Source organism: Orcinus orca, chromosome 16 (assembly GCF_937001465.1).
Source record: "Orcinus orca chromosome 16, mOrcOrc1.1, whole genome shotgun sequence".
NCBI lineage: Eukaryota > Metazoa > Chordata > Mammalia > Artiodactyla > Delphinidae > Orcinus > Orcinus orca.
The window spans coordinates 79,355,127-79,375,361 of NC_064574.1; the positions used below are offsets into that span (position 1 = coordinate 79,355,127).

The 20,235-nt window shown below is 42.4% G+C and overlaps 1 protein-coding gene across 14 annotated transcripts in view; it reads right to left on the bottom strand.

Annotated features, from left to right (window-relative positions):
- The window catches only part of STYXL1 (serine/threonine/tyrosine interacting like 1), a 64,021-nt gene that overhangs the window by 27,864 nt on the left and 15,922 nt on the right, over positions 1-20,235 (bottom strand). For 8 of the 14 annotated variants that reach the window (XM_049699724.1, XM_033426361.2, XM_033426362.2 and 5 more), the window contains 2 exons: positions 4,938-4,999; positions 1,166-1,307 (listed from right to left, as the gene is read on the bottom strand). In XM_049699724.1, coding sequence (XP_049555681.1) covers positions 1,166-1,307; positions 4,938-4,999 — 204 coding nt within the window. Of the gene's footprint in view, positions 1-1,165; positions 1,308-4,937; positions 5,000-13,186; positions 13,344-20,235 lie in introns of those variants that run through there. The other 6 variants (XM_049699732.1, XM_049699729.1, XM_049699730.1 and 3 more) reach the window with 3 other exon arrangements.

The window sequence follows — 20,235 nt, forward strand, 5'->3', positions numbered from 1 at the left end:
GTGACTGTTTAAGTCCCAAGACTAGGTCATAAAGGGTACATGGCTGTCCCTTTCTCTCCCTCTTTCTTAGATCACTCGCTCTGGGGTATACCGGCTGCCCTGTCGTGAGGCCATCTAAGCAGCCCCATGCAGAAATCCATGCAGTGAGGAACTGAGGACTCCTAGCTATTCCCATGTGAGTGACTCATCTCAGAGGCACATTATCTTGGCCTGGCCAAACCTTCACAAGACAGCAGTTCTGGCTAACGTCATGACTACAACCTTAGGACAGGCTAGAACCTCCCAGCTAAGCTACTCCTGAATTCCACAGAAACGAATATATAATTAATGTTTATGGTATTAAACTACAGAGTTGGGCTTCCCTGGTGGCGCAGTGGTTGAGAGTCCGCCTGCCGATGCAGGGGACACGGGTCCGTGCCCCGGTCCGGGAAGATCCCACATGCCACGGAGCGGCTGAGCCCGTGAGCCGTGGCTGCTGAGCCTGCGCGTCCGGAGCCTGTGCTCCGCAACGGGAGAGGCCACAACAGTGAGAGGCCCGCGTACCGCAAAAAAAAAAAAAAAACTACAGAGTTTTGGGGTAATTTGTTACACAGCAATAGATACCCATGGTCTCACACCTGAGGAATGAGTTACTTCACCTTCCTGGACCCCAGTTTCCTCATCAATAAAGTGGGGATGTTACCTATTAGGGCACAATTCTCCATGGTCTTTCGTGTTTCTACATAGCCTCTGAACAAAGGCACTGGCTTTTCAAGGATATGTGTATAACAAACAGCCTTGGATGACAGAGACAGTTTCTGCCTCCAGAGCCAAGGGCAGGCAGGCTTTCTGCCCATTTGTTAAAAAAGATTCAGACCCCCTAAGCTCAGAGTTCTCCATAACACCACCCACTGCATTCTGGCTACTTTTACTGCTCTGAGAAATAAAGCCCTTTGTCTCTGACCCAGGAGCCTCATGTCTTTTGCCAGCATCCATGAACCACGGCAGGCTCACCTGTCATCTTGCACAGGAAGGAAAAAGCCCAGGCCCTTCCCAGTTCCTGGCATTGCCATCCTCATCGGGCTGCTCTGCAGACTGCATGAGGTGACCCAGGCAGAGCTCCTGGCACGTGACAAAAGTGCTCAATAACTGAACTCGTATTCTTGCTGCTGTTGTAAAAACCCACCTTGATCGCCTTCATCAGTGTTGTCATCGTCGTTGTCACCTTTTAGGATGACATTCAGGGAGCTGGTGTTGTTATCATACACCACACAGTGTTCCACACACTCCAGATCCACAGACTCCGGGATAAGATATTCACCTGCCCTCTAAAGAAACCACAAAGGAAGGCTGCTGGCAGGTGGGTCCAGCTGAACCCATAGTCCCTGCACGCCAGCACCGGCAGGTGGGTCCAGCTGAACCCATATTCCCTGCACGCCAGCACCGGGAGGAGCCGGAGCTAGGACGGTGTCCACCTCCCTGACTACACACAGGCACGGGAGCGCTGACAGTGGACAGAGAGTCTGCTGAACTCCAAGGACCTGCCACACCCATATTCCCTCCTGGGGGAAGCTGACCCCAGCTGACTGGGCCAGAGATAACTGCCGGGTCAAAGAACAGTGGTCTATGGACCAGCCCACAGCCCTTTAGGTGCCCTGGCATGAGTGCTATGAGAGCAGTCGTGGCCACCTTCACTAATGACATTCTCTGTCTGGGGGAGAGTGTTGGCGTTGGGGACCGAATCCAAACTCTGCCATGAAGAGGGCAGTGAGCAGAAGGCTTGAATGCACAGAAGTCATAAGCAAGCAGGCACCATGAGGCAGGCTGGAAGCTCAAATGGAAGCTCTGTGAGAGCAGGAACTTTTGTCCCTTTATGGCCACTGATGTATCCTGAGCTTCCAGAACAGTGCCTGGCACACAGCAGGCCATAAATATGGTTAAAGGAAGGAAAGGGCAGACAGCAGCACTGAGGTCATGAGGAGGAGCTGGGGACTGGCTGAGTCATCATTATGCTGGACCACAAGGGCAGCAACAACAGGTGCCTTCTGCCAAGGAGGGGATGACCTCTCCCAGTACCAGAACTGCCCAGGACTCCAAAGGGTGTCCCAGAGCTCGGGAAGGCCCAGCTGGTAGCAGCAGAGAGGTGGGTCTCCACTTGTTCACAATGCTTCCTGAAAGCCCCCACTACTCAGGGGAACCTGAGCCTGGCTCTGTCCCTTGTGACCTGAGCTGACTGTCGTAGAGGCCCTGACAGAGGACATTCAGGTGGGATAGGACGAGTGTGCATCTACTGTACTGCAAGGCAGAGCAGTAAGGCCCCTGGAAGTACAGACCCAGGACGTTCTCCAGGATTCTAAGGAGAGAAATCATATTCGTCTAACAGAATTGGGAGACAGGTGGTGCTCAGAGGACGAGCAGGACTTAGACAGGTGACAATGAGGGGGTAGAAGGCTCTGGGTATGGAGAAGAGCATGAGCAAAAGGGGAACGGTGAGAACAGCCCCTAGAGGCTTGAGCAGGTGGGAGCACAGGAGAGTTGTGGCCCAACATCCATTTTCACTTAATAAACATTCGCTGAGGACTCACTTTGCACTCACACTGTGCTAGGTTCTGAAATATGGAGATACAAGAAAAAAGAAAAAAACAAAAAGGGAAATGCCTGAGTTGGCCTGGAGGACTCAGAAGGGTCTCATGGGACAGGAGGCATTTGAGATGAGACTGTGAGGGCAAGTGGAAATTTGCCAGATGGACAAGGGCTGGGGGAGCATTCCAGGCTGAAGGAACAGATACCCGTCATTCATTTTTAGTTAACAAATAGGTCCCAAGCACCTCCCAGATGCCAGGGACCAGAGTGAGCACCCGGGATACAATGATGAACAAAGCATACACGTCCCTGGGTCACAGAGAGCAGTGTGTCCAAGGGACCACACATATTGTCATTTCCTAGATTGTAAGAGACCATTGGTTGTAAGATGCACCACCAATTTCATAACATTTGCAATCAGGAGTCTACACAGAAGGAGAGGTGTGTTGGCACATAACGCTACTTCAGGCAGGGCGGGGAGCAAGTGGTCCTGGGAAGACCCGAATCGGTGATCTAAAGCCCAGACCTCCCTCCTGGGCCCTGTTGCTCTCTGTGTCCCCTGCACACTGGGTTCACCTTCTCAGACCACTTTGTCCTGAAGCCTGAGTCACGACCACCAGCGATGCTCAGACTCCCATCCTCCAAACCCTACCACCAGAGTAGAAGGAGCAGCCTTCCCTAATGCCAATTCTGATTTGCTGTTTTCTTCCCAGGCCAATCACCGTGGCCAGGGCCTGGATCCTATTCTAAGGAGCACCACTAGATCCCCCATGATTTAAGCAGAGAGAGGAGGAGTTCCCCTCAAAAAAGTGGAGGTGCCAGGCAGAAAAACAACAGATGTTGTGGCCACATTCACTTCCGGGGGAAAAGACTTTGTCACTTTAAGGTGCAAATCAATTGTAGGATATATTCCAACCTCAGAAGTGTTAAAATACAAGGACAAATGAGCATCTTAGACCCCAGGAAACACGGCAGGACAAGGTTGTGGAGGTGTCAGGGGAGAGTGGAAGCATGCCGGATGAGGCTGGAGAGGGAGGTGGAACCAGATCCGGTGTGTGAACACCGACTTCGGGGCTGTGTGTCCTGCTCATGCTGGGGTTCCCTTCCCAGCCTTCAGGCCTGTAACCTCCTGGCCAGAAAGTAGGGGAGGGGAGGTGTGAGGTGTCAGCCTGGCCGAGGGGCTGAGGCAGAGGGAATGCCTCTTTTCCAGAGCCGGGGGTACTGCCAGAATCAAAGGAACACACAGATTTGAGAGGTGAGTTGGAAGCTGAAAGCCATACAGGATGAAGGGGCTCTGAATCAGCTGCAAAACACCAAGGAAGGCCTGAAATGGAGATGAAGAGCTAGAGTATGGAGCCAGAAAACTGAAAATCCAGAGAGGAAAAAAGCAGATAATGACACACTAGGGCGGGGAAAGGGAGGTGTTAGGAGCAAGCTTATCCCAGAAAAATACTTGAGGCAGGGCACAGGCTCCCTGGCCAGTTGTGTGGGAAAGGGCCAGAGGTGGAGTGCGCAGCAGCACGTGGCAGTGGGAACAGGGAGAAGGGGGAAATATTGCAAGACAGAATTGTGGAAGTAAAATTGACAGGATGGCTAACTGCATGTGGACAGCTGAAGCTGTAAGCTTGGATGAAATCTCTGAAGAAAGTATACTGACCAACAGATATACAAGAACAGGGTAGTGGTTTCTTCAGGCGGCAGCAGGAGAAAATGAAGCTGAACCAAAGAGGTAGAGAAGAAACCAGGGAAGCAAGGGAGAACCTGGAAGTCAAGGGCAGAGAATGTGGTCAGGATGGGAGGGGTCAAGGTAGAGCCCAAGTGAAGGCTGCCATGCTCAGCAGTGACCAGAGAGAGAAGACTCCCTACGGGACTGGAGGGAAGGGCTTCACTGCAGGAGTGAGGCCGGTGACTGCCTGCAGGGCCCAGGCATTATAAAAGCTGGACCGGGAATAGGAAGACAGGATGGAAATGGAAGGGAGGGTAGGGAAGGGGCTTCTGTCTCTGGGTTATACTAACTATTTCTATGGCTTGTTGTCTGTTGCCCAAGTAGAAGAGATGCTCCATGAGGCAGGGAGAATGAATTAAGGGCATCTTATATTCTGTTGTATCCCCAGGGTCTGGAACATTGCGCCTGGCAAGTCAAGGAATTAAAGCAACATTTGCTTAATGAAGCTGTTGACCGTGGGGGGCAGTGGGGAGACCTTAAGGAGTGTGAAACAGTGTAGGAGACCCTCATGGTGGACGCACAAGGGCAGTCCTGTCTCTGCCACCCACAGTGTCCAGTAGTAGGTGCTGCCTCCTGGACCTCGGACACAATCTCCCATTCTCCCCACCCCCCTGTAAGGTAGCCCCAGATTCTGACTCTGCCCATATACCTTCTTTACAAGACGGGCTGTAATCACATGGCTTTCATCATACTCCCATTTGGAACGCACATCTGAAAAGGAAAAGTATTTAACTAATAACTGCACTTGCAAAGGAACACATGACCAAACTAGAGCACTTACATCAGCATTAACATATATTTGTTTGGCAGTTAGGCAACACTTGTCGTGAATTTAAAATTCAAAGCGTGTAGCTGTCCTATTCTAGGCTGCCCATATAATTCCCCTGCCCCCTCATATCCACACCCATATCCCCCGTAAGGAACAGTGAGACTCTGCATCTATGATTTAGGGGAAGTTCTCTCTGAGGTCGAAAAAAGCAGGGAGGGGAGAAATCAAAGTCAGGGTAGCCTCATACTAAATGCCCCATGGAATTTTAGACAAATTCAGACTCTAGAGCCTAGGAGTTGAGGTTCTAATGCCCCTGTGAGGACAGAAGGTGTGGTACTGATGTCCTCTAAGTTGGGAGGAACATGGAACATAAATCCTAAAAAGAACCGTTATGCATAAATCTTAAAAAGGACTGTTATCAAAAAAAAAAAGACTTATCCAAAATACACCAAGGATTCTTAAAATACAAGAAAACAATCAACTCAATTTTTAAAATGGGCAAAAGATATGAACAGACACACCATACCAAAGATAAATGGCAAATAAGCATATGGAAAGATGCTCCACATCATATGTCATCAAGGAAATGCAAATTGAAACACGAGACACCACTACATGCCTATCAGAATGGCAAAACTTCAAAACACAGAACACCAGATGCTGGTGCGGATGCAGGGCAACAGGAACTGTCATTTGTTGCCGGTGGGGATGTAAAATGGTACAGCCATTTTGGAAGACAGTTTGGCAGTTTTTAATAAAACCATACGTTCTCTTAACAGCAACTGTGATCCTTGGTATTCACTCAAATGAGTGGAAAACGTATGACCACAGATGCTTATAGTAGCTTTTTCATAACTGCCAAAACTTGAGAGCAGCCAATATGTCCTTAAGTAGGTGAGTGGATAAACAAACTGTGGTACATCCAAACAATGGAATATTAATGAAACTGAAAAGAAAACAGCTATCAAGTCATGAAAAGATATGGAGGAAAGTTTAATGCATATATGTGACAGAAGCCAATCTGAAAAGGCTTCATTTCACACTGTCCGATTCCAACTATATGATATTCTAGAAAAGGCAAAACTGTAAAGATCAGTGGCTGCCAGGGGTTAGTGACAGAGAGGGATGGACAGGCAGAACATACAGGATTTTTAGGTCAGGAAAACTATTCTGTGTGATATTATAATGATGGACATATGTCATTATATATTTGTCAAAACCCACAGAATGTATCAATACATCAACCCTAATGTAAACTGTGGGCTTTACGGGATAATGATGTGTCAATGTAGGTTCATCAACTGTAACAACTATACCACTCTGGTTTGGGATGCTGATAGTTGAGGAGGCTGTACCTGTGGGGTGTGGGGGGAGTCAGGGGTTATACAGGAACTCTCTGTACTTTCTGTTCAATTTTGCTGTGAACCTAAAACTTCTCTAAAAAACGTCTATTTTTTTGAAAAGACATAAGCAAGCACTAACCACAAAAGAAAACACTGATAAACCTAATCCTATTAAAATTTAAAACTTCTCTTTTCATTAAAATACGACATTGAGGGGACTTCCCTGGTGGCACAGTGGTTAAGAATCTGCCTGCCAATGCAGGGGACACAGGTTCAATCCCTGGTCCGGGAAGATCAACTAAGCCCGTCCGCCACAACTACTGAGCCTGCACTCTAGAGCCCGTGAGCCAAAACTACTGAGCCCACGTGCCACAACTACTGAAGCCCGCGTGCCTAGAGCCCGTACTCCGCAACAAGAGAAGCCACCGCAATGAGAAGCCCGCGCGTCACAATGAAGAGTAGCACCCACTCGCCGCAACTAGAGAAAGCCCGCATGCAGCAACGAAGACCCAATGCAGCCAAAACATAAATAAATAAAAAAATTAAAAATACAACATTAAGAAAGCAAAAGGGCAAGCCAGAGACTGAGAGAAAATATCCCTAATACAAATAACTAAGAAAATCTCGTATCCAGAATTTATAAAGAACTTACAAATTCAGACATCTGAAGATATCTTTATCTGAAGATACCTGTATTATGAGACACATTTAGAAACAGCTCAAGACCACATCCCTAGGCTGACTCCAGCCCAGTAAAGTGCCTGCCTGAGGAAACTCAAGGCTTCCAAAGAACTTACTGTTTATTTCAGCCAACACCTGAAGATAGGGCCCCTGTCTCCCAGGCCCTGTGGAGGGTAAGAACCTAACTCGGATAAGCACCAGTTAGTAAACCCCCCTGGGTTTCACATGGTCCAACTCCCATCCCCTTTTTGTAGTTTTTCACTTCCCTGACTGAGCTCCACTCATCTCCCTCCCTACTCCCTCACTCTTCCTTTGAAAGGCCCAGTTGCCTCTGTGCAAATTGAGGTGGAGTTCCATTCACACTGGACTCTTCCCTATGGCAAGAGTATACTACCGATTAAACTCTGTGTTCACCACTCTGATTAGTGTCTGGCTTTGTTTATCTTTAACATAATTTAACAACAAAAACGAACAAACTACAGTATAGCTACATACAACAACATAAGCGAAACTTAATCATATAATTTTGAGCAAAGGAGGTCAGTGACATGGTCTATATGGCTTAAAAACAAGTGAAACTGAGTATAGTATATTATAAGCTTGTTTCACTCATAAATATAGCTGCGAAAATCTGAAATGAATAGGAAGCTAAACCTAACCGTGTTCACAAAAAATAATATAACATGATCTAGTAGGAATTCTGTCATACTAGAAAATAATACTAGAAAATCTTTAAGATATTAAAGAAGGCACTTCCCTGGTGGTGCAGTAGTTAAGAATCTGCCTGCCAAAAAGTTAAAAAAAAAAAAAAAAAAGAATCTGCCTGCCAATGCAGGGGACACGGGTTCAAGCCCTGGTCCGGGAAGATCCCACATGCCGTGGAACAACTAAGCCTGTGCGCCCCAACTACCAAGCCTGAGCTCTAGAGCTCACAAGCCACAACTACTGAGCCTGTGTGCCACAACTACTGAAGCCTGCAAGCCTAGAGCCCATGCTCCGCAACAAGAGAAGCCACCGCAATGAGAAGCTCACGCACCACAACGAAGAGTATCCCCCCGCTTGCCGCAACTAGAGAAAGCCTGCGTGCAGCAACAAAGACCCAAAGCAGCCAAACATAAATAAATAAATAATTTTTTAAAGATATTAAAGGAGAAAAACTATGTTCATTTTAACAAATTAAGAAAATTTTCAATTCATGTCATGAAAAAAATTCTTAGTACATTAGGTATATATGGTAACTTCCTTAATGTGATAGGTAAATTACTCAGTATCTACAGTAAACATCATACTGATTGATAAAGTGAGAAACAAGACAAAATGCTCACTTATCACTGTAACAGAGAAGAACAAACCTGACTCCATATTGGATCTATTCCTTTATCTCTAACCTTTGTGCTCTGTTGCCTGTGCTTAGTCATGCTGGCTCTACACCTTTGTAAAGGAATGTTGCCTATAGCATGAAATATATATACTAGCCCTTTCTCAAGGTTCTGACTCCCAGGCTTGACCTTTAAAAGGTATAACATTTGTCTTGTTGGAGGTTTACAGGAACATTGTGACCAGACCTATGTGGACAGCTGCAAGAAGGATTATTACATACCCTCTGGAGTCTGGCCAGCACCAAGAAGTTTGCAATAACCAGCCACATGCCCTCCCCTTTTAGTATAAAAGGGGCCTGAATTCTAACTCAAGTAGGATGGTTCTTTGGGACACTAGTCCACCATCTTCTCAGTCTGCTGGCTTTCCAAATAAAGTCACTATTCCTTGCCCCAGCAACTCATCTCTTGATTTATTGGCCTGTGGTGCAGTGAGCAGTACGAGCTTGGACTTGGTATCATCACTGTTCCTTTTTTTTTTTTAAACATATTTATTGGAGTATAATTACTTTACAATGGTGTGTTAGTTTCTGCTTTATAACACACTGTTCCTTTTTAACACTGTACTGGAGGGCAAAGGGTATAGCAATGTAGTGAGACTTAAGAATTGAAACAGAAGAAATAAAACTTTTGTTATAAGCAGATAAATGATTGTTTTACATAAAATCCAAGAGAATCACAAACAATTAGCATTAGTAGGAGAGTACATCAAGGTTGCTAGATACAATATATTTTAAAAATCAATAATGGTCTGAAAGTGGAGAAAAAAGAGAATGTTCTAAAAGAGAAAAAGGCTTATAGTAATGTCTCAAAGATCCAAGTGTCTACCAAAACTTGCAAATCAGCAACAGAGACTAAAGAGATGGATGTGCATACCAGCAATGATTCAGAAATCCTGTAAAACCAAGAAAAGTTACAAGAAAATAGAAGCTGAAGCCCATTCCATAAATGATCCTGTGAATGATGAAAAACCTATGACAAAAAAGAAAAAGAAAAGCTTTCTACCAAAATAGTCAGGAAGTGCCAAAGGGTGACAGCAAAGTAGAGGAGAATAAAAAGAAAAGTACCTGCATGAGAAAAAAAAGTAAAATGATAACTCTGGAAAGTAAATCAAGTTAAAAACAGCAAGACTGCTCAGAAGGGGCCTGCTCGGGTAAAAACAACTCCTTCTACAGATCTTCTTCTTTACATGGGGCCAATTCCCAAAAATGTCTCCTTTCCAAAAAGATAACAAAAAGGAAAAGTCCAACATGCAGAGTGAACATAAAGTAAAATGCAGCATCTCTAGGAAAGTGCAGGTGCACAGGGTCTCCTACCACCATCACCACTGCAGCCAAAGGAAAACTTAAAAGAGGAGGCGTCAAAAGACCAAAAATTACTCTCCAAAGGGAAGAAAACAGGCTCCCCTTCAGAAAATAGCAGCAGAAGGGGCAGATAAGAGTCTTGCTGGTTTTGCTGCCAGTATAAAGGAATCTACTGGTACTTCATCCTCTGAATAAAACCTGAATTTCACCTAGAGGGTGAAATTTCAGATAGTTAACAGGCTGACATTATGCACTGTAAAATGGAAAATGATCAGAACACAACAGAGAACCTCCCTGGTAAGAACTCAGCAGGTGCAGAACCAATTTCACCACTGTTTCTTCTCCCACCAATAGAAAAATGTGGAGCAGTGTCTAGAACCACACTGGCATCACCTCCTGTTACCATGTCAATAGATGAGTCTCAGGATACTGATGAAGATGCATGCATCCACAGTCATGATGGAAGTGACCTAAGTGACAACATGTCAGAGGGTAGTGATGATTCTGGACTGCACAGGGCTCAGCTAGTTCCACAAGAAACTAGTAGAAGAAATGCAAAGGAAGTCTTGGCAGTCTAAGGGACTGAAGGAGATTTTGTTTGTATCTTCTATGCTTCTTTTTTTAGAAAAGAAAAAGATCACAGCAAACATTTCAATCATCCTTTGGTTAGTGTACACGTCCTTGAAAAAGCAGCTAAAGGGAGAAGTAATTAAACTTTGGACAAGGCTTTAGTTCCTAGTTTGTATATCTATTACATTTTATATTCATTCACAGTAATAGACAATCTTTTATTTTGAAAATTGCTTTGATAGTTTCCGATGTTGATTTTTAAGTGGTACTCTTTGCCTTAGGACTTTATGTATACCTATTGATTGTTGTATAAATTTTAGCAAATCCAAGGGAGTTAGTACGCTAAACCAGCAGACATCTAATCTGTTAGCTCATGCGTTTAACTGAAATGAGGAGGCCAAGATGGCATTTTATTGCCTTGTGCAGTTACAACTTGTTTTTCCCCATGTCTATCTTTTCCTGTTTCACCTTAACTTATTCTCAGTTCCTTGTTTAGCTCTATAAAAATTGGCATACTTAATAGCAAATTATTTGAAGAATTTGCCTGCTTTATATAATATTAACACTTAAAAAATTTTTAGAGATGATAAGACACTTAAATTGAAGTAAACGTAAACCAAAATGTGAGAAATGGAGACCTGATTGAAACAAAAAGGTGTTTATTTGGGCTTTGTTAGGACCGCGGCCCAAGAGACACCGATTCAAGAAGCACTTGAATTGTGTTCCGCCAGATTACAAAATGGGGGAGGCTTATAAAGGGCAAAAAACTTCACAAGGTTACGTACATTGTTTGTCAAGAATCAGAACTGGAGTTGGCAAGAAGTAAGGGTGCTTGTTAAGCAAGGATTGGTTGGGGATTGAGATGTTTCATAGTTTCAGTGCGGGAAGAGGGGGCTCAGACTTTGATACTACAAGGTTGAAGCTAGCAGCTGCTAGCAGATACTGTTTCGAAAATGGCTGGTGGTATCCATGAGTTTTATACGGTTCAGAAAATTCAAGCTCTCAGTGATGTAGGAACATGTCTAAAACCACATCCACGTGGCCACCCAGATCCATTTTGGATGCCTGAACTCCACTTTCACTTTTAAATGATCTTAAATATGTCAAAAAGTTTTTCCAACAACTGACATCCAGGCATTTATTTCCTGAGTTTTGATCAGTATTTCTTAAAATTTTGGGTACGTTAATCACCATAAAAACAGTGATTTTGATCCATTTTTGCTGTTGTTGCTGTTGCTGCTGCTATAATGGCTTAAGATGTTGCACATTGTCATAGTTTTAACCTATGTAGTTTTTTCTAGAAATAACATGTGTTGAACAGTAACACTTTATACCTATATACACGTTTACTCTGGTCTCTTTGGAGGAATGCTTTTAGACTATTTGCAAAAGGTCATTTTTCTTTGCTGCAATTATCTTTTGCAGAATATTAGTGTGTGCAAGTTTGAGCAATGAAACACGAAGTCTGCAAGTTCAATCCATTGAACTGATTTTCACATCCTTTCTCTATGCCAGAGTCTGTATTTTGTATGCTACTTATTTTGAATGGATGTAGTAAATTCACAGCTCTCAGCTTTTATTTTGCAATAACTCAACCCCTAGGCTCTATAGTGAAAGGATTTTCATCTCAAATACCAGCCATCAGTAATTTCTTTTTTGTGTTTGTTTCTTTTTGGCCTGTTTTGGTACAGCTACTTCCTAAATGACAGTGTTAAGTCAGATATTTGAGAAAAACGGTTGGTGTCTATATGGCTACTCAACTGAATAAAGAACTCTAAGTGATATTTGGAAAGTGCAAACCTGGAATGAGGAGACATGATTATTCCTTCAAACTATACAGAATCTCACTTGTATAATAGCTACCTATGGCTTCAGAATTTCACAACAAACTCAGGATAAGAGAGACAGTATGACTGCTGGCAGACCAGCTGCAACTTCCTATGAACACAATGAAAAAGACTAGTGAAACTCAAGTACATTCTAGATTAAAAATCCACACTTTCCCAGGGATCTCCCAGTACGTGTCCTGGTTGTCCCATTGAGACAGGCTGGAACCTGGGACCCTTTGCTGCAGTACTTGCACCTGGACAAAAGTCTCCTCCAGCAATAAATACAAAGAAACTATAAGGGACTAAAAATAACTACATGCATGCCCAGTTGGGAAAATTATGAACAACAAAATACAAAAAGACCAACAACCCAACTGCCACTTCTGAGGAGTTGAGAGCAAAAGCAGGGTGCTACACATGTACCCTGCACACAGCACTACCAAGGGGGTGGGCAGACCACCTTATTATTATAATTCAAATATATACTCTCTTACTGACAGAGTTGACACAAAGCAGAATTACAAGCCAAATATAGAAGATTGGTTCAAGATGGCAGAGTAGAAGGATGTGCTCTCACTCCCTCCTGCGAGAGCAACGGTATCACAACTAACTGCTGAACAATCATCGACAGGAAGACACTGAAACTCACCAGAAAAGATACGCCACATCCAAAGACAAAGGAGAAGCCACAATGAGACGGTAGGAGGGGTGCAATCACAATAAAATCAAATCCCATAACTGCCAGGTGGCTGACCCACAGACTGGAGAACACTTATACCACAGAAGTCCACCCACTGGAGTGAAGGTTCTGAGCCCCACGTCAGGCTTCCCAACCTGGGGGTCTAGCAACAGGAGGAGAAATTCCTAGAGAGTCAGACTTTGAAGGCTAGTGGGATTTGATTGCAGGACTTCGACAGGACTGGGGGAAATAGAGACTCCACTCTTGGAGGGCACACACAAAGTAGTGTGCACATCAGGACCCAGGGGAAGGAGCAGTGACCCCAGGGGAGACTGAACCAGACCTACCTGCTAGTGTGTTGGAGGGTCTCCTGCAGAGGCAGGGGGTGGCTGTGGCTCACCATGAGGACAAGGACACTGGCAGTGGAAGTTCTGGGAAGTAATCCTTGGCGTGAGCCCTCCCAGAGGCCGCCATTAGCCCTACCAAAGAGCCCAGGTAGGCTTCAGTGTTGGGTCACCTCAGGCCAAACAACCAACAGGGAGGGAACCCAGCCCCACCCATCAGCAGACAAGCAGATTCAAGTTTTACTGAGCTCTGCCCACCAGAGCGACACCCAGCTCTACCCACCACCAGTTCCTCCCATCAGGAACCTTACACAAGCCTCTTAGATAGCCTCATCCACCAGAGGGCAGACAGCAGAAGCAAGAAGAACTACAATCCTGCAGCCTGTGGAACAAAAACCACATTCACAGAAAGATAGACAAGATGAAAAGGCAGAGGGCTATGTACCAGATGAAGGAACAAGATAAAACCCCAGAAAAACAACTAAGTGAAGTGAAGATAGGCAACCTTCCAGAAAAAGAATTCAAAATAATGATAGTGAAGATGATCCAGGACCTCGGAAAAAGAATGGAGGCAAAGATCAAGAAGATGCAAGAAATGTTTAACAAAGACCTAGAAGAATTAAAGAAAAACAAACAGAGATGAACAATACAATAACTGAAATGAAAAATACACTAGAAGGAATCAATAGCAGAATAACTGAGGCAGAAGAACAAATAAGTGACCTGGAAGACAGAATGGTGGAATTCACTGCCATGGAACAGAATAAAGACAAAAGAATGAAAAGAAATGAAGACAGCCTAAGAGACCTCTGGGACAACATTAAACGCAACAACATTCACATTATAGGGGTCCCAGAAGGAGAAGAGAGGGAGAAAGGATCCAAGAAAATATTTGAAGAGATTATAGTTGAAAACTTCCCTAGCATGGGAAAGGAAATAGCCACCCAAGTCCTGGAAGCGCAGAGAGTCCCAGGCAGGAGAATCCCAAGGAGAAACACACCAAGACACATAGTAATCAAATTGACAAAAATTAAAGGCAAAGAAAAATTACTGAAAGCAACAAGGGAAAAACGACAAATAACATACAAGGGAACTCCCATAAGGTTAACAGCTGATTTCTCAGCAGAAACTCTACAAGCCAGAAGGGGGTGGCATGACATATTTAAAGTGATGAAAGGGAAGAACCTACAACCAAGATTACTCTACCCTGCAATGCTATCATTCAGATTCGATGGAGAAATCAAAAGCTTTACAGACAAGCAAAAGCTAAGAGAATTCAGCACCACCAAACCAGCTCTACAACAAATGCTAAAGGAACTTCTCTAAGTGGGAAACACAAGAAAAGGACCTACAAAAACAAACCCATAACAATTAAGAAAATGGTAACAGGAACATACATATTGATAACTACCTTAAACATGTATGGATTAAATGCTCCAATCAAAAGACACAGGCTTGATGAATGGATACAAAAACAAGACCCATATGTATGCTGTCTACAAGAGACCCACTTCAGACCTAGGGACACATACAGACTGAAAGTGAGGGGATGGAAAAAGATATTCCATGCAAATGGAAATCAAAAGAAAGCTGGAGTAGCAATACTCATATCAGATAAGATAGACTTTAAAATAAAGAATGTTACAAGAGACAAAGAAGGACACTATATAATGATTAAGGGATCAATCGAAGAAGAAGATATAACAATTATAAATATATATGCACCCAACATAGGAGCACCTCAGTACATAAAGCAATTGCTAATGGCTATAAAAGAAGAAATCGACAGAAACACAATAATAGTGAGAGACTTTAACACCTCACTTACACCAAGGGACAGATCATCCAGACAGAAAATTAATAAGGAGATACAAGCTTTAAATGACACAATAGACCAGATAGATTTAATTGATATTTATAGGACATTCCATCCAAAAACAGCAGATTACACTTTCTTCTCAAGTGCACACAGAACATTCCCCAGCATAGACCACATCTTGGGTCACAAATCAAGCCTCAGTAAATTTAAGACAATTGAAATGATACCAAGCATCTTTTCTGACCACAACACTATGAGATTAGAAAAGAATTACAGGGAAAAAAATATAAAAAAACACAAACACACGGAGGTTAAACAATACATTACTAAACAACCAAGAGATCACTGAAGAAATCAAAGAGGAAATCAAAAAATACCTAGAGACAAATGACAATGAAAACACAACAATCCAAAACCTATGGGGTGCAGCAAAAGCAATAATAAGAGGGAAGTTTATAGCAATACAATCCTACCACAAGAAACAAGAAAAATCTCAAATACACAATCTAACCTTAAACCTAAAGGAACTAGAGAAAGAACAAACAAAACCCAAAGTTAGTAGAAGGAAAGAAATCATAACTATCAGAGCAGAAATAAATGAAATAGAAACAAAGAAAACAATAGCAAAGATCAATAAAACTAAAAGCTGGTTCTTTGAGAAGATGTAGTAAATTGATAAACCTTTAGCCAGACTCATCAAGAAAAACAGAGAGAGGACTCAATCAATAAAATTAGAAATGAGAAAGGGGTTACAACAGACATCGCAGAAATACAAAGCAACCTAAGAGACTACTACTACAAGCAACTCTATGCCAATAAAATGGACAACCTGGAAGAAATGGGCAAATTCTTAGAAAAGTGTAACCTTCCAAGACTGAACCAGGAAGAAATAGAAAACATGAACAGACCAATCACAAGCACTGAAACTGTAACAGTGATTAAAAATCTTCCAACAAACAAAAGCCCAGGACCAGATGGCTTCACAGACAAATTCTATCAAACATTTAGAGAAGAGCTAACACCCATCCTTCTCAAACTCTTCCAAAATATAGCAGAGGGAGGAATACTCCCAAACTCATTCTATGAGGCCACCATCACCCTGATACCAAAACGAGACAAGGATTCACAAAGAAAGAAAACTACAGGCCAATATCACTGATGAACATAGATGCAAAAATCCTCAACAAAATACTAGCAAACAGAATCCAACAGCACATTAAAAGGATCATACACCACGATCAAGTGGGGTTTATTCCAGGAATGCAAGGATTCTTCAATATACGCAAATCAATCAACGTGATACACCATATTAACAAATTGAAGGAGACGAACCATATGATCATCTCAATAGATGCAGAGAAAGCTTTCGACAAAATTCAACACACATTTATGATAAAAACCCTGCAGAAAGTAGGCATAGAGGGAATTTTCCTCAACATAATAAAGGCCATATATGACAAACCCACAGCCAACATCATCCTCAATGGTGAAAAACTGAAAGCATTTCCACTAAGATCAGGAACAAGACAAGGTTGCCCACTCTCACCACTCTTATTCAACATAGTTTTGGAAGTTTTAGCCACAGCAATCAGAGAAGAAAAGGAAATAAAAGGAATCCAAATCGGAAAAGAAGAAGTTAAACTGTCACTGTTTGCAGATGACATGATACTATACATAGAGAATCCTAAAGATGCCACCAGAAAACTTCTAGAGCTAATCAATGAATTTGGTAAAGTAGCAGGATACAAAATTAATGCACAGAAATCTCTGGCATTCCTATACACTAATGATGAAAAATCTGAAAGTGAAATCAAGAAAACACTCCCATTTACCACTGCAACAAAAAGAATAAAATATCTAGGAATAAACCTACCTAAGGAGACAAAAGACCTGTATGCAGAAAATTATAAGACACTGATGAAAGAAATTAAAGATGATACAAATAGATGGAGAGATATACCATGTTCTTGGATTGGAAGAATCAACATTGTGAAAATGACTCTACTACCCAAAGCAATCTACAGGTTCAGTGCAATCCCTATCAAACCACCACTGGCATTTTTCACAGAACTAGAACAAAAAATTTCACAATTTGTATGGAAACACAAAAGACCCCGAATAGCCAAAGCAATCTTGAGAATGAAAAACAGAGATGGAGGAATCAGGCTCCCTGACTTCAGACTATACTACAAAGCTACAGTAATCAAGACAATATGGTACTGGCACAAAAACAGAAATATAGATCTATGGAACAGGACAGAAAGTCCAGAGATAAACCCACGCACATATGGTCACCTTATCTTTGATAAAGGAGGCAGGAATGTACAGTGGAGAAAGGACAGCCTCTTCAATAAATGGTGCTGGGAAAAGTGGACAGGTACATGTAAAAGTATGACATTAGATCACTCCCTAACACCATACACAAAAATAAGCTCAAAATGGAGTAAAGACCTAAATGTAAGGCCAGAAACTATCAAACTCTTAGAGGAAAACATAGGCAGAACACTCTATGACATAAATCACAGCAAGATCCTTTTTTTCCCACCTCCTAGAGAAATGGAAATAAAAACAAAAATAAACAAATGGGACCTAATGAAACTTAAAAGCTTTTGCACAGCAAAGGAAACCATAAACAAGATCAAAAGACAACTCTCAGAATGGGAGAAAATATTTGCAAATGAAGCAACTGACAAAGGATTAATCTCAAAAATTTACAAGCAGCTCATGCAGCTCAATAACAAAAAAACAAAAAACCCAATCCAAAAATGGGCAGAAGACCTAAATAGACATTTCTCCAAAGAAGATATACAGACTGCCAACAAACACATGAAAGAATGCTCAACATCATTAATCATTAGAGAAATGCAAATCAAAACTACAATGAGATATCATCTCACACCAGTCAGAATGGCCATCATCAAAAAATCTACAAACAACAAATGCTGGAGAGGGTGTGGAGAAAAGGGAACACTCTTGCACTGCTGGTGGGAATATGAATTGGTACAGCCACTACGGAGAACAGTATGGAGGTTCCTTAAAAAACTACAAATAGAACTACCATATGACCCAGCAATCCCACTACTGGGCATATACCCTGAGAAAACCATAATTCAAAAAGAGTCATGTACCAAAATGTTCATTGCAGCTCTATTTACAATAGCCCGAAGATGGAAACAACCTAAGTGCCCATCATCGGATGAATGGATAAAGAAGATGTGGCACATATATACAATGGAGTATTACTCAGCCATAAAAAGAAATGAAACTGAGCTATTTGTAATGAGGTGGATAGACCTAGAATCTGTCATACGGAGTGAAGTAAGTCAGAAAGCGAAAGACAAATACCATATGCTAACACATATATATGGAATTTAAGGAAAATAATGTCATGAAGAACCTAGGGGTCAGACAGGAATAAAGACACAGACCTACTGGAGAACAGACTTGAGGATATGGGGAGGGGGAAGGGTGAGCTGTGACAAAGCGAGAGAGAGGCATGGACATATATACACTACCAAACGTAAAACAGATAGCTAGTGGGAAGCCTCCGCATAGCACAGGGATATCAGCTCGGTGCTTTGTGACCGCCTGGAGGAGTGGGATACGGAGGGTGGGAGGGAAGGAGACACAAGAGGGAAGAGATATGGGAACATATGTATATGTATAACTGATTCACTTTGTTATAAAGCAGAAACTAACACACCATTGTAAAGCAATTATACCCCAATAAAAATGTTTAAAAAATAAAAAATAAAATAAAAAGAGATGCCTGGATGGTACACGGATTTCTCTAAAAAAAAGAAAAAGATGCCAAATAGCCAAAGCAGTCTTGAGGGGGGAAAAAGGAGCTGGAGGAATCAGACTCCCTGACTTCAGACTATACTACAAAGCTACAGTAATCAAGACAGTATGGGACTGGCACAAAAACAGAAAGATAGATCAATGGAACAGGATAGAAAGCCCAGAGGTAAACCCATGCACCTGTGGTCAACTAACCTATGACAAAGGAGGCAAGGATATACAATGGAGAAAAGACAGTCTCTTCAATAAGTGGTGCTGGGAAAACTGGACAGCTATGTGTAAAAGAATGAAATTAGAACACTCCCTAACACCATACACAAAAATAAACTCAAAATGGATTAGAGACCTAAACGTAAGACCAGACACTATAAAACTCTTAGAGGAAAACATAGGAAGAACACTCTTTGACATAAATCACAGCAAGATCTTTTTTGATCCACCTCCTAGAGCAATGGAAATAAAAACAAAAATAAACAAATGGGACCTAATGAAACTTAAAAGCTTTTGCACAGCAAAGGAAACCATAAACAGGACCAAAAGACAACCCTCAGAATGGGAGAAAATATTTGCAAATGAATCAATGGACAAAGGATTCATCTCCAAAATATATAAACAGCTCATGCAGCTCAATATTCAAAAAACAAACAACCCAATCCAAAAATGGGCAGAAGACCTAAATAGACATTTCTCCAAAGAAGACATACAGATGGCCAAGAAGCACATGAAAAGCTGCTCAATATCACTAATTATTAGAGAAATGCAAATCAAAACTACAATGAGGTATCACCTCACACCAGTCAGAATGGGCATCATCAGAAAATCTACAAACAATAAATGCTGGAGAGGCTGTGGAGAAAAGGGAACCCTCTTGCACTGTTGGTGGGAATGTAAATTGATACAGCCACTATGGAGAACAGCATGGAGGTTCCTTAAAAAACTAAAAATAGAATTACTATATGACCCAGCAATCCCACTACTGGGCATATACCCAGAGAAAACCATAATTCAAAAAGACACATGGACCCCAATGTTCACTGCAGCACTATTTACAATAGCCAGGTCATGGAAGCAAACTAAATGCCCATCGACAGACGAATGCATAAAGAAGTTGTGGTACATATATACAATGGAATATTACTCAGCCATAAAAAGGAACGAAATTGGGTCATTTGTAGAGACGTGGATGGATCTAGAGACTGTCATACAGAGTGAAGTAGGGCAGAAAGAGAAAAACAAATATTGTATGTTAATGCATATATGTGGAACCTAGAAAAATGGTACCGATGAACCAGTTTGCAGGGCAGAAATAGAGACACAGATGTAGAGAACAAATGTATGGACACCAAGCAGGGAAAGTGGCGGGGCGGGGGTGGTGATGAATTAGGAGATTGGGATTGACATGTATACACTGATGTGTATAAAATGGATAACT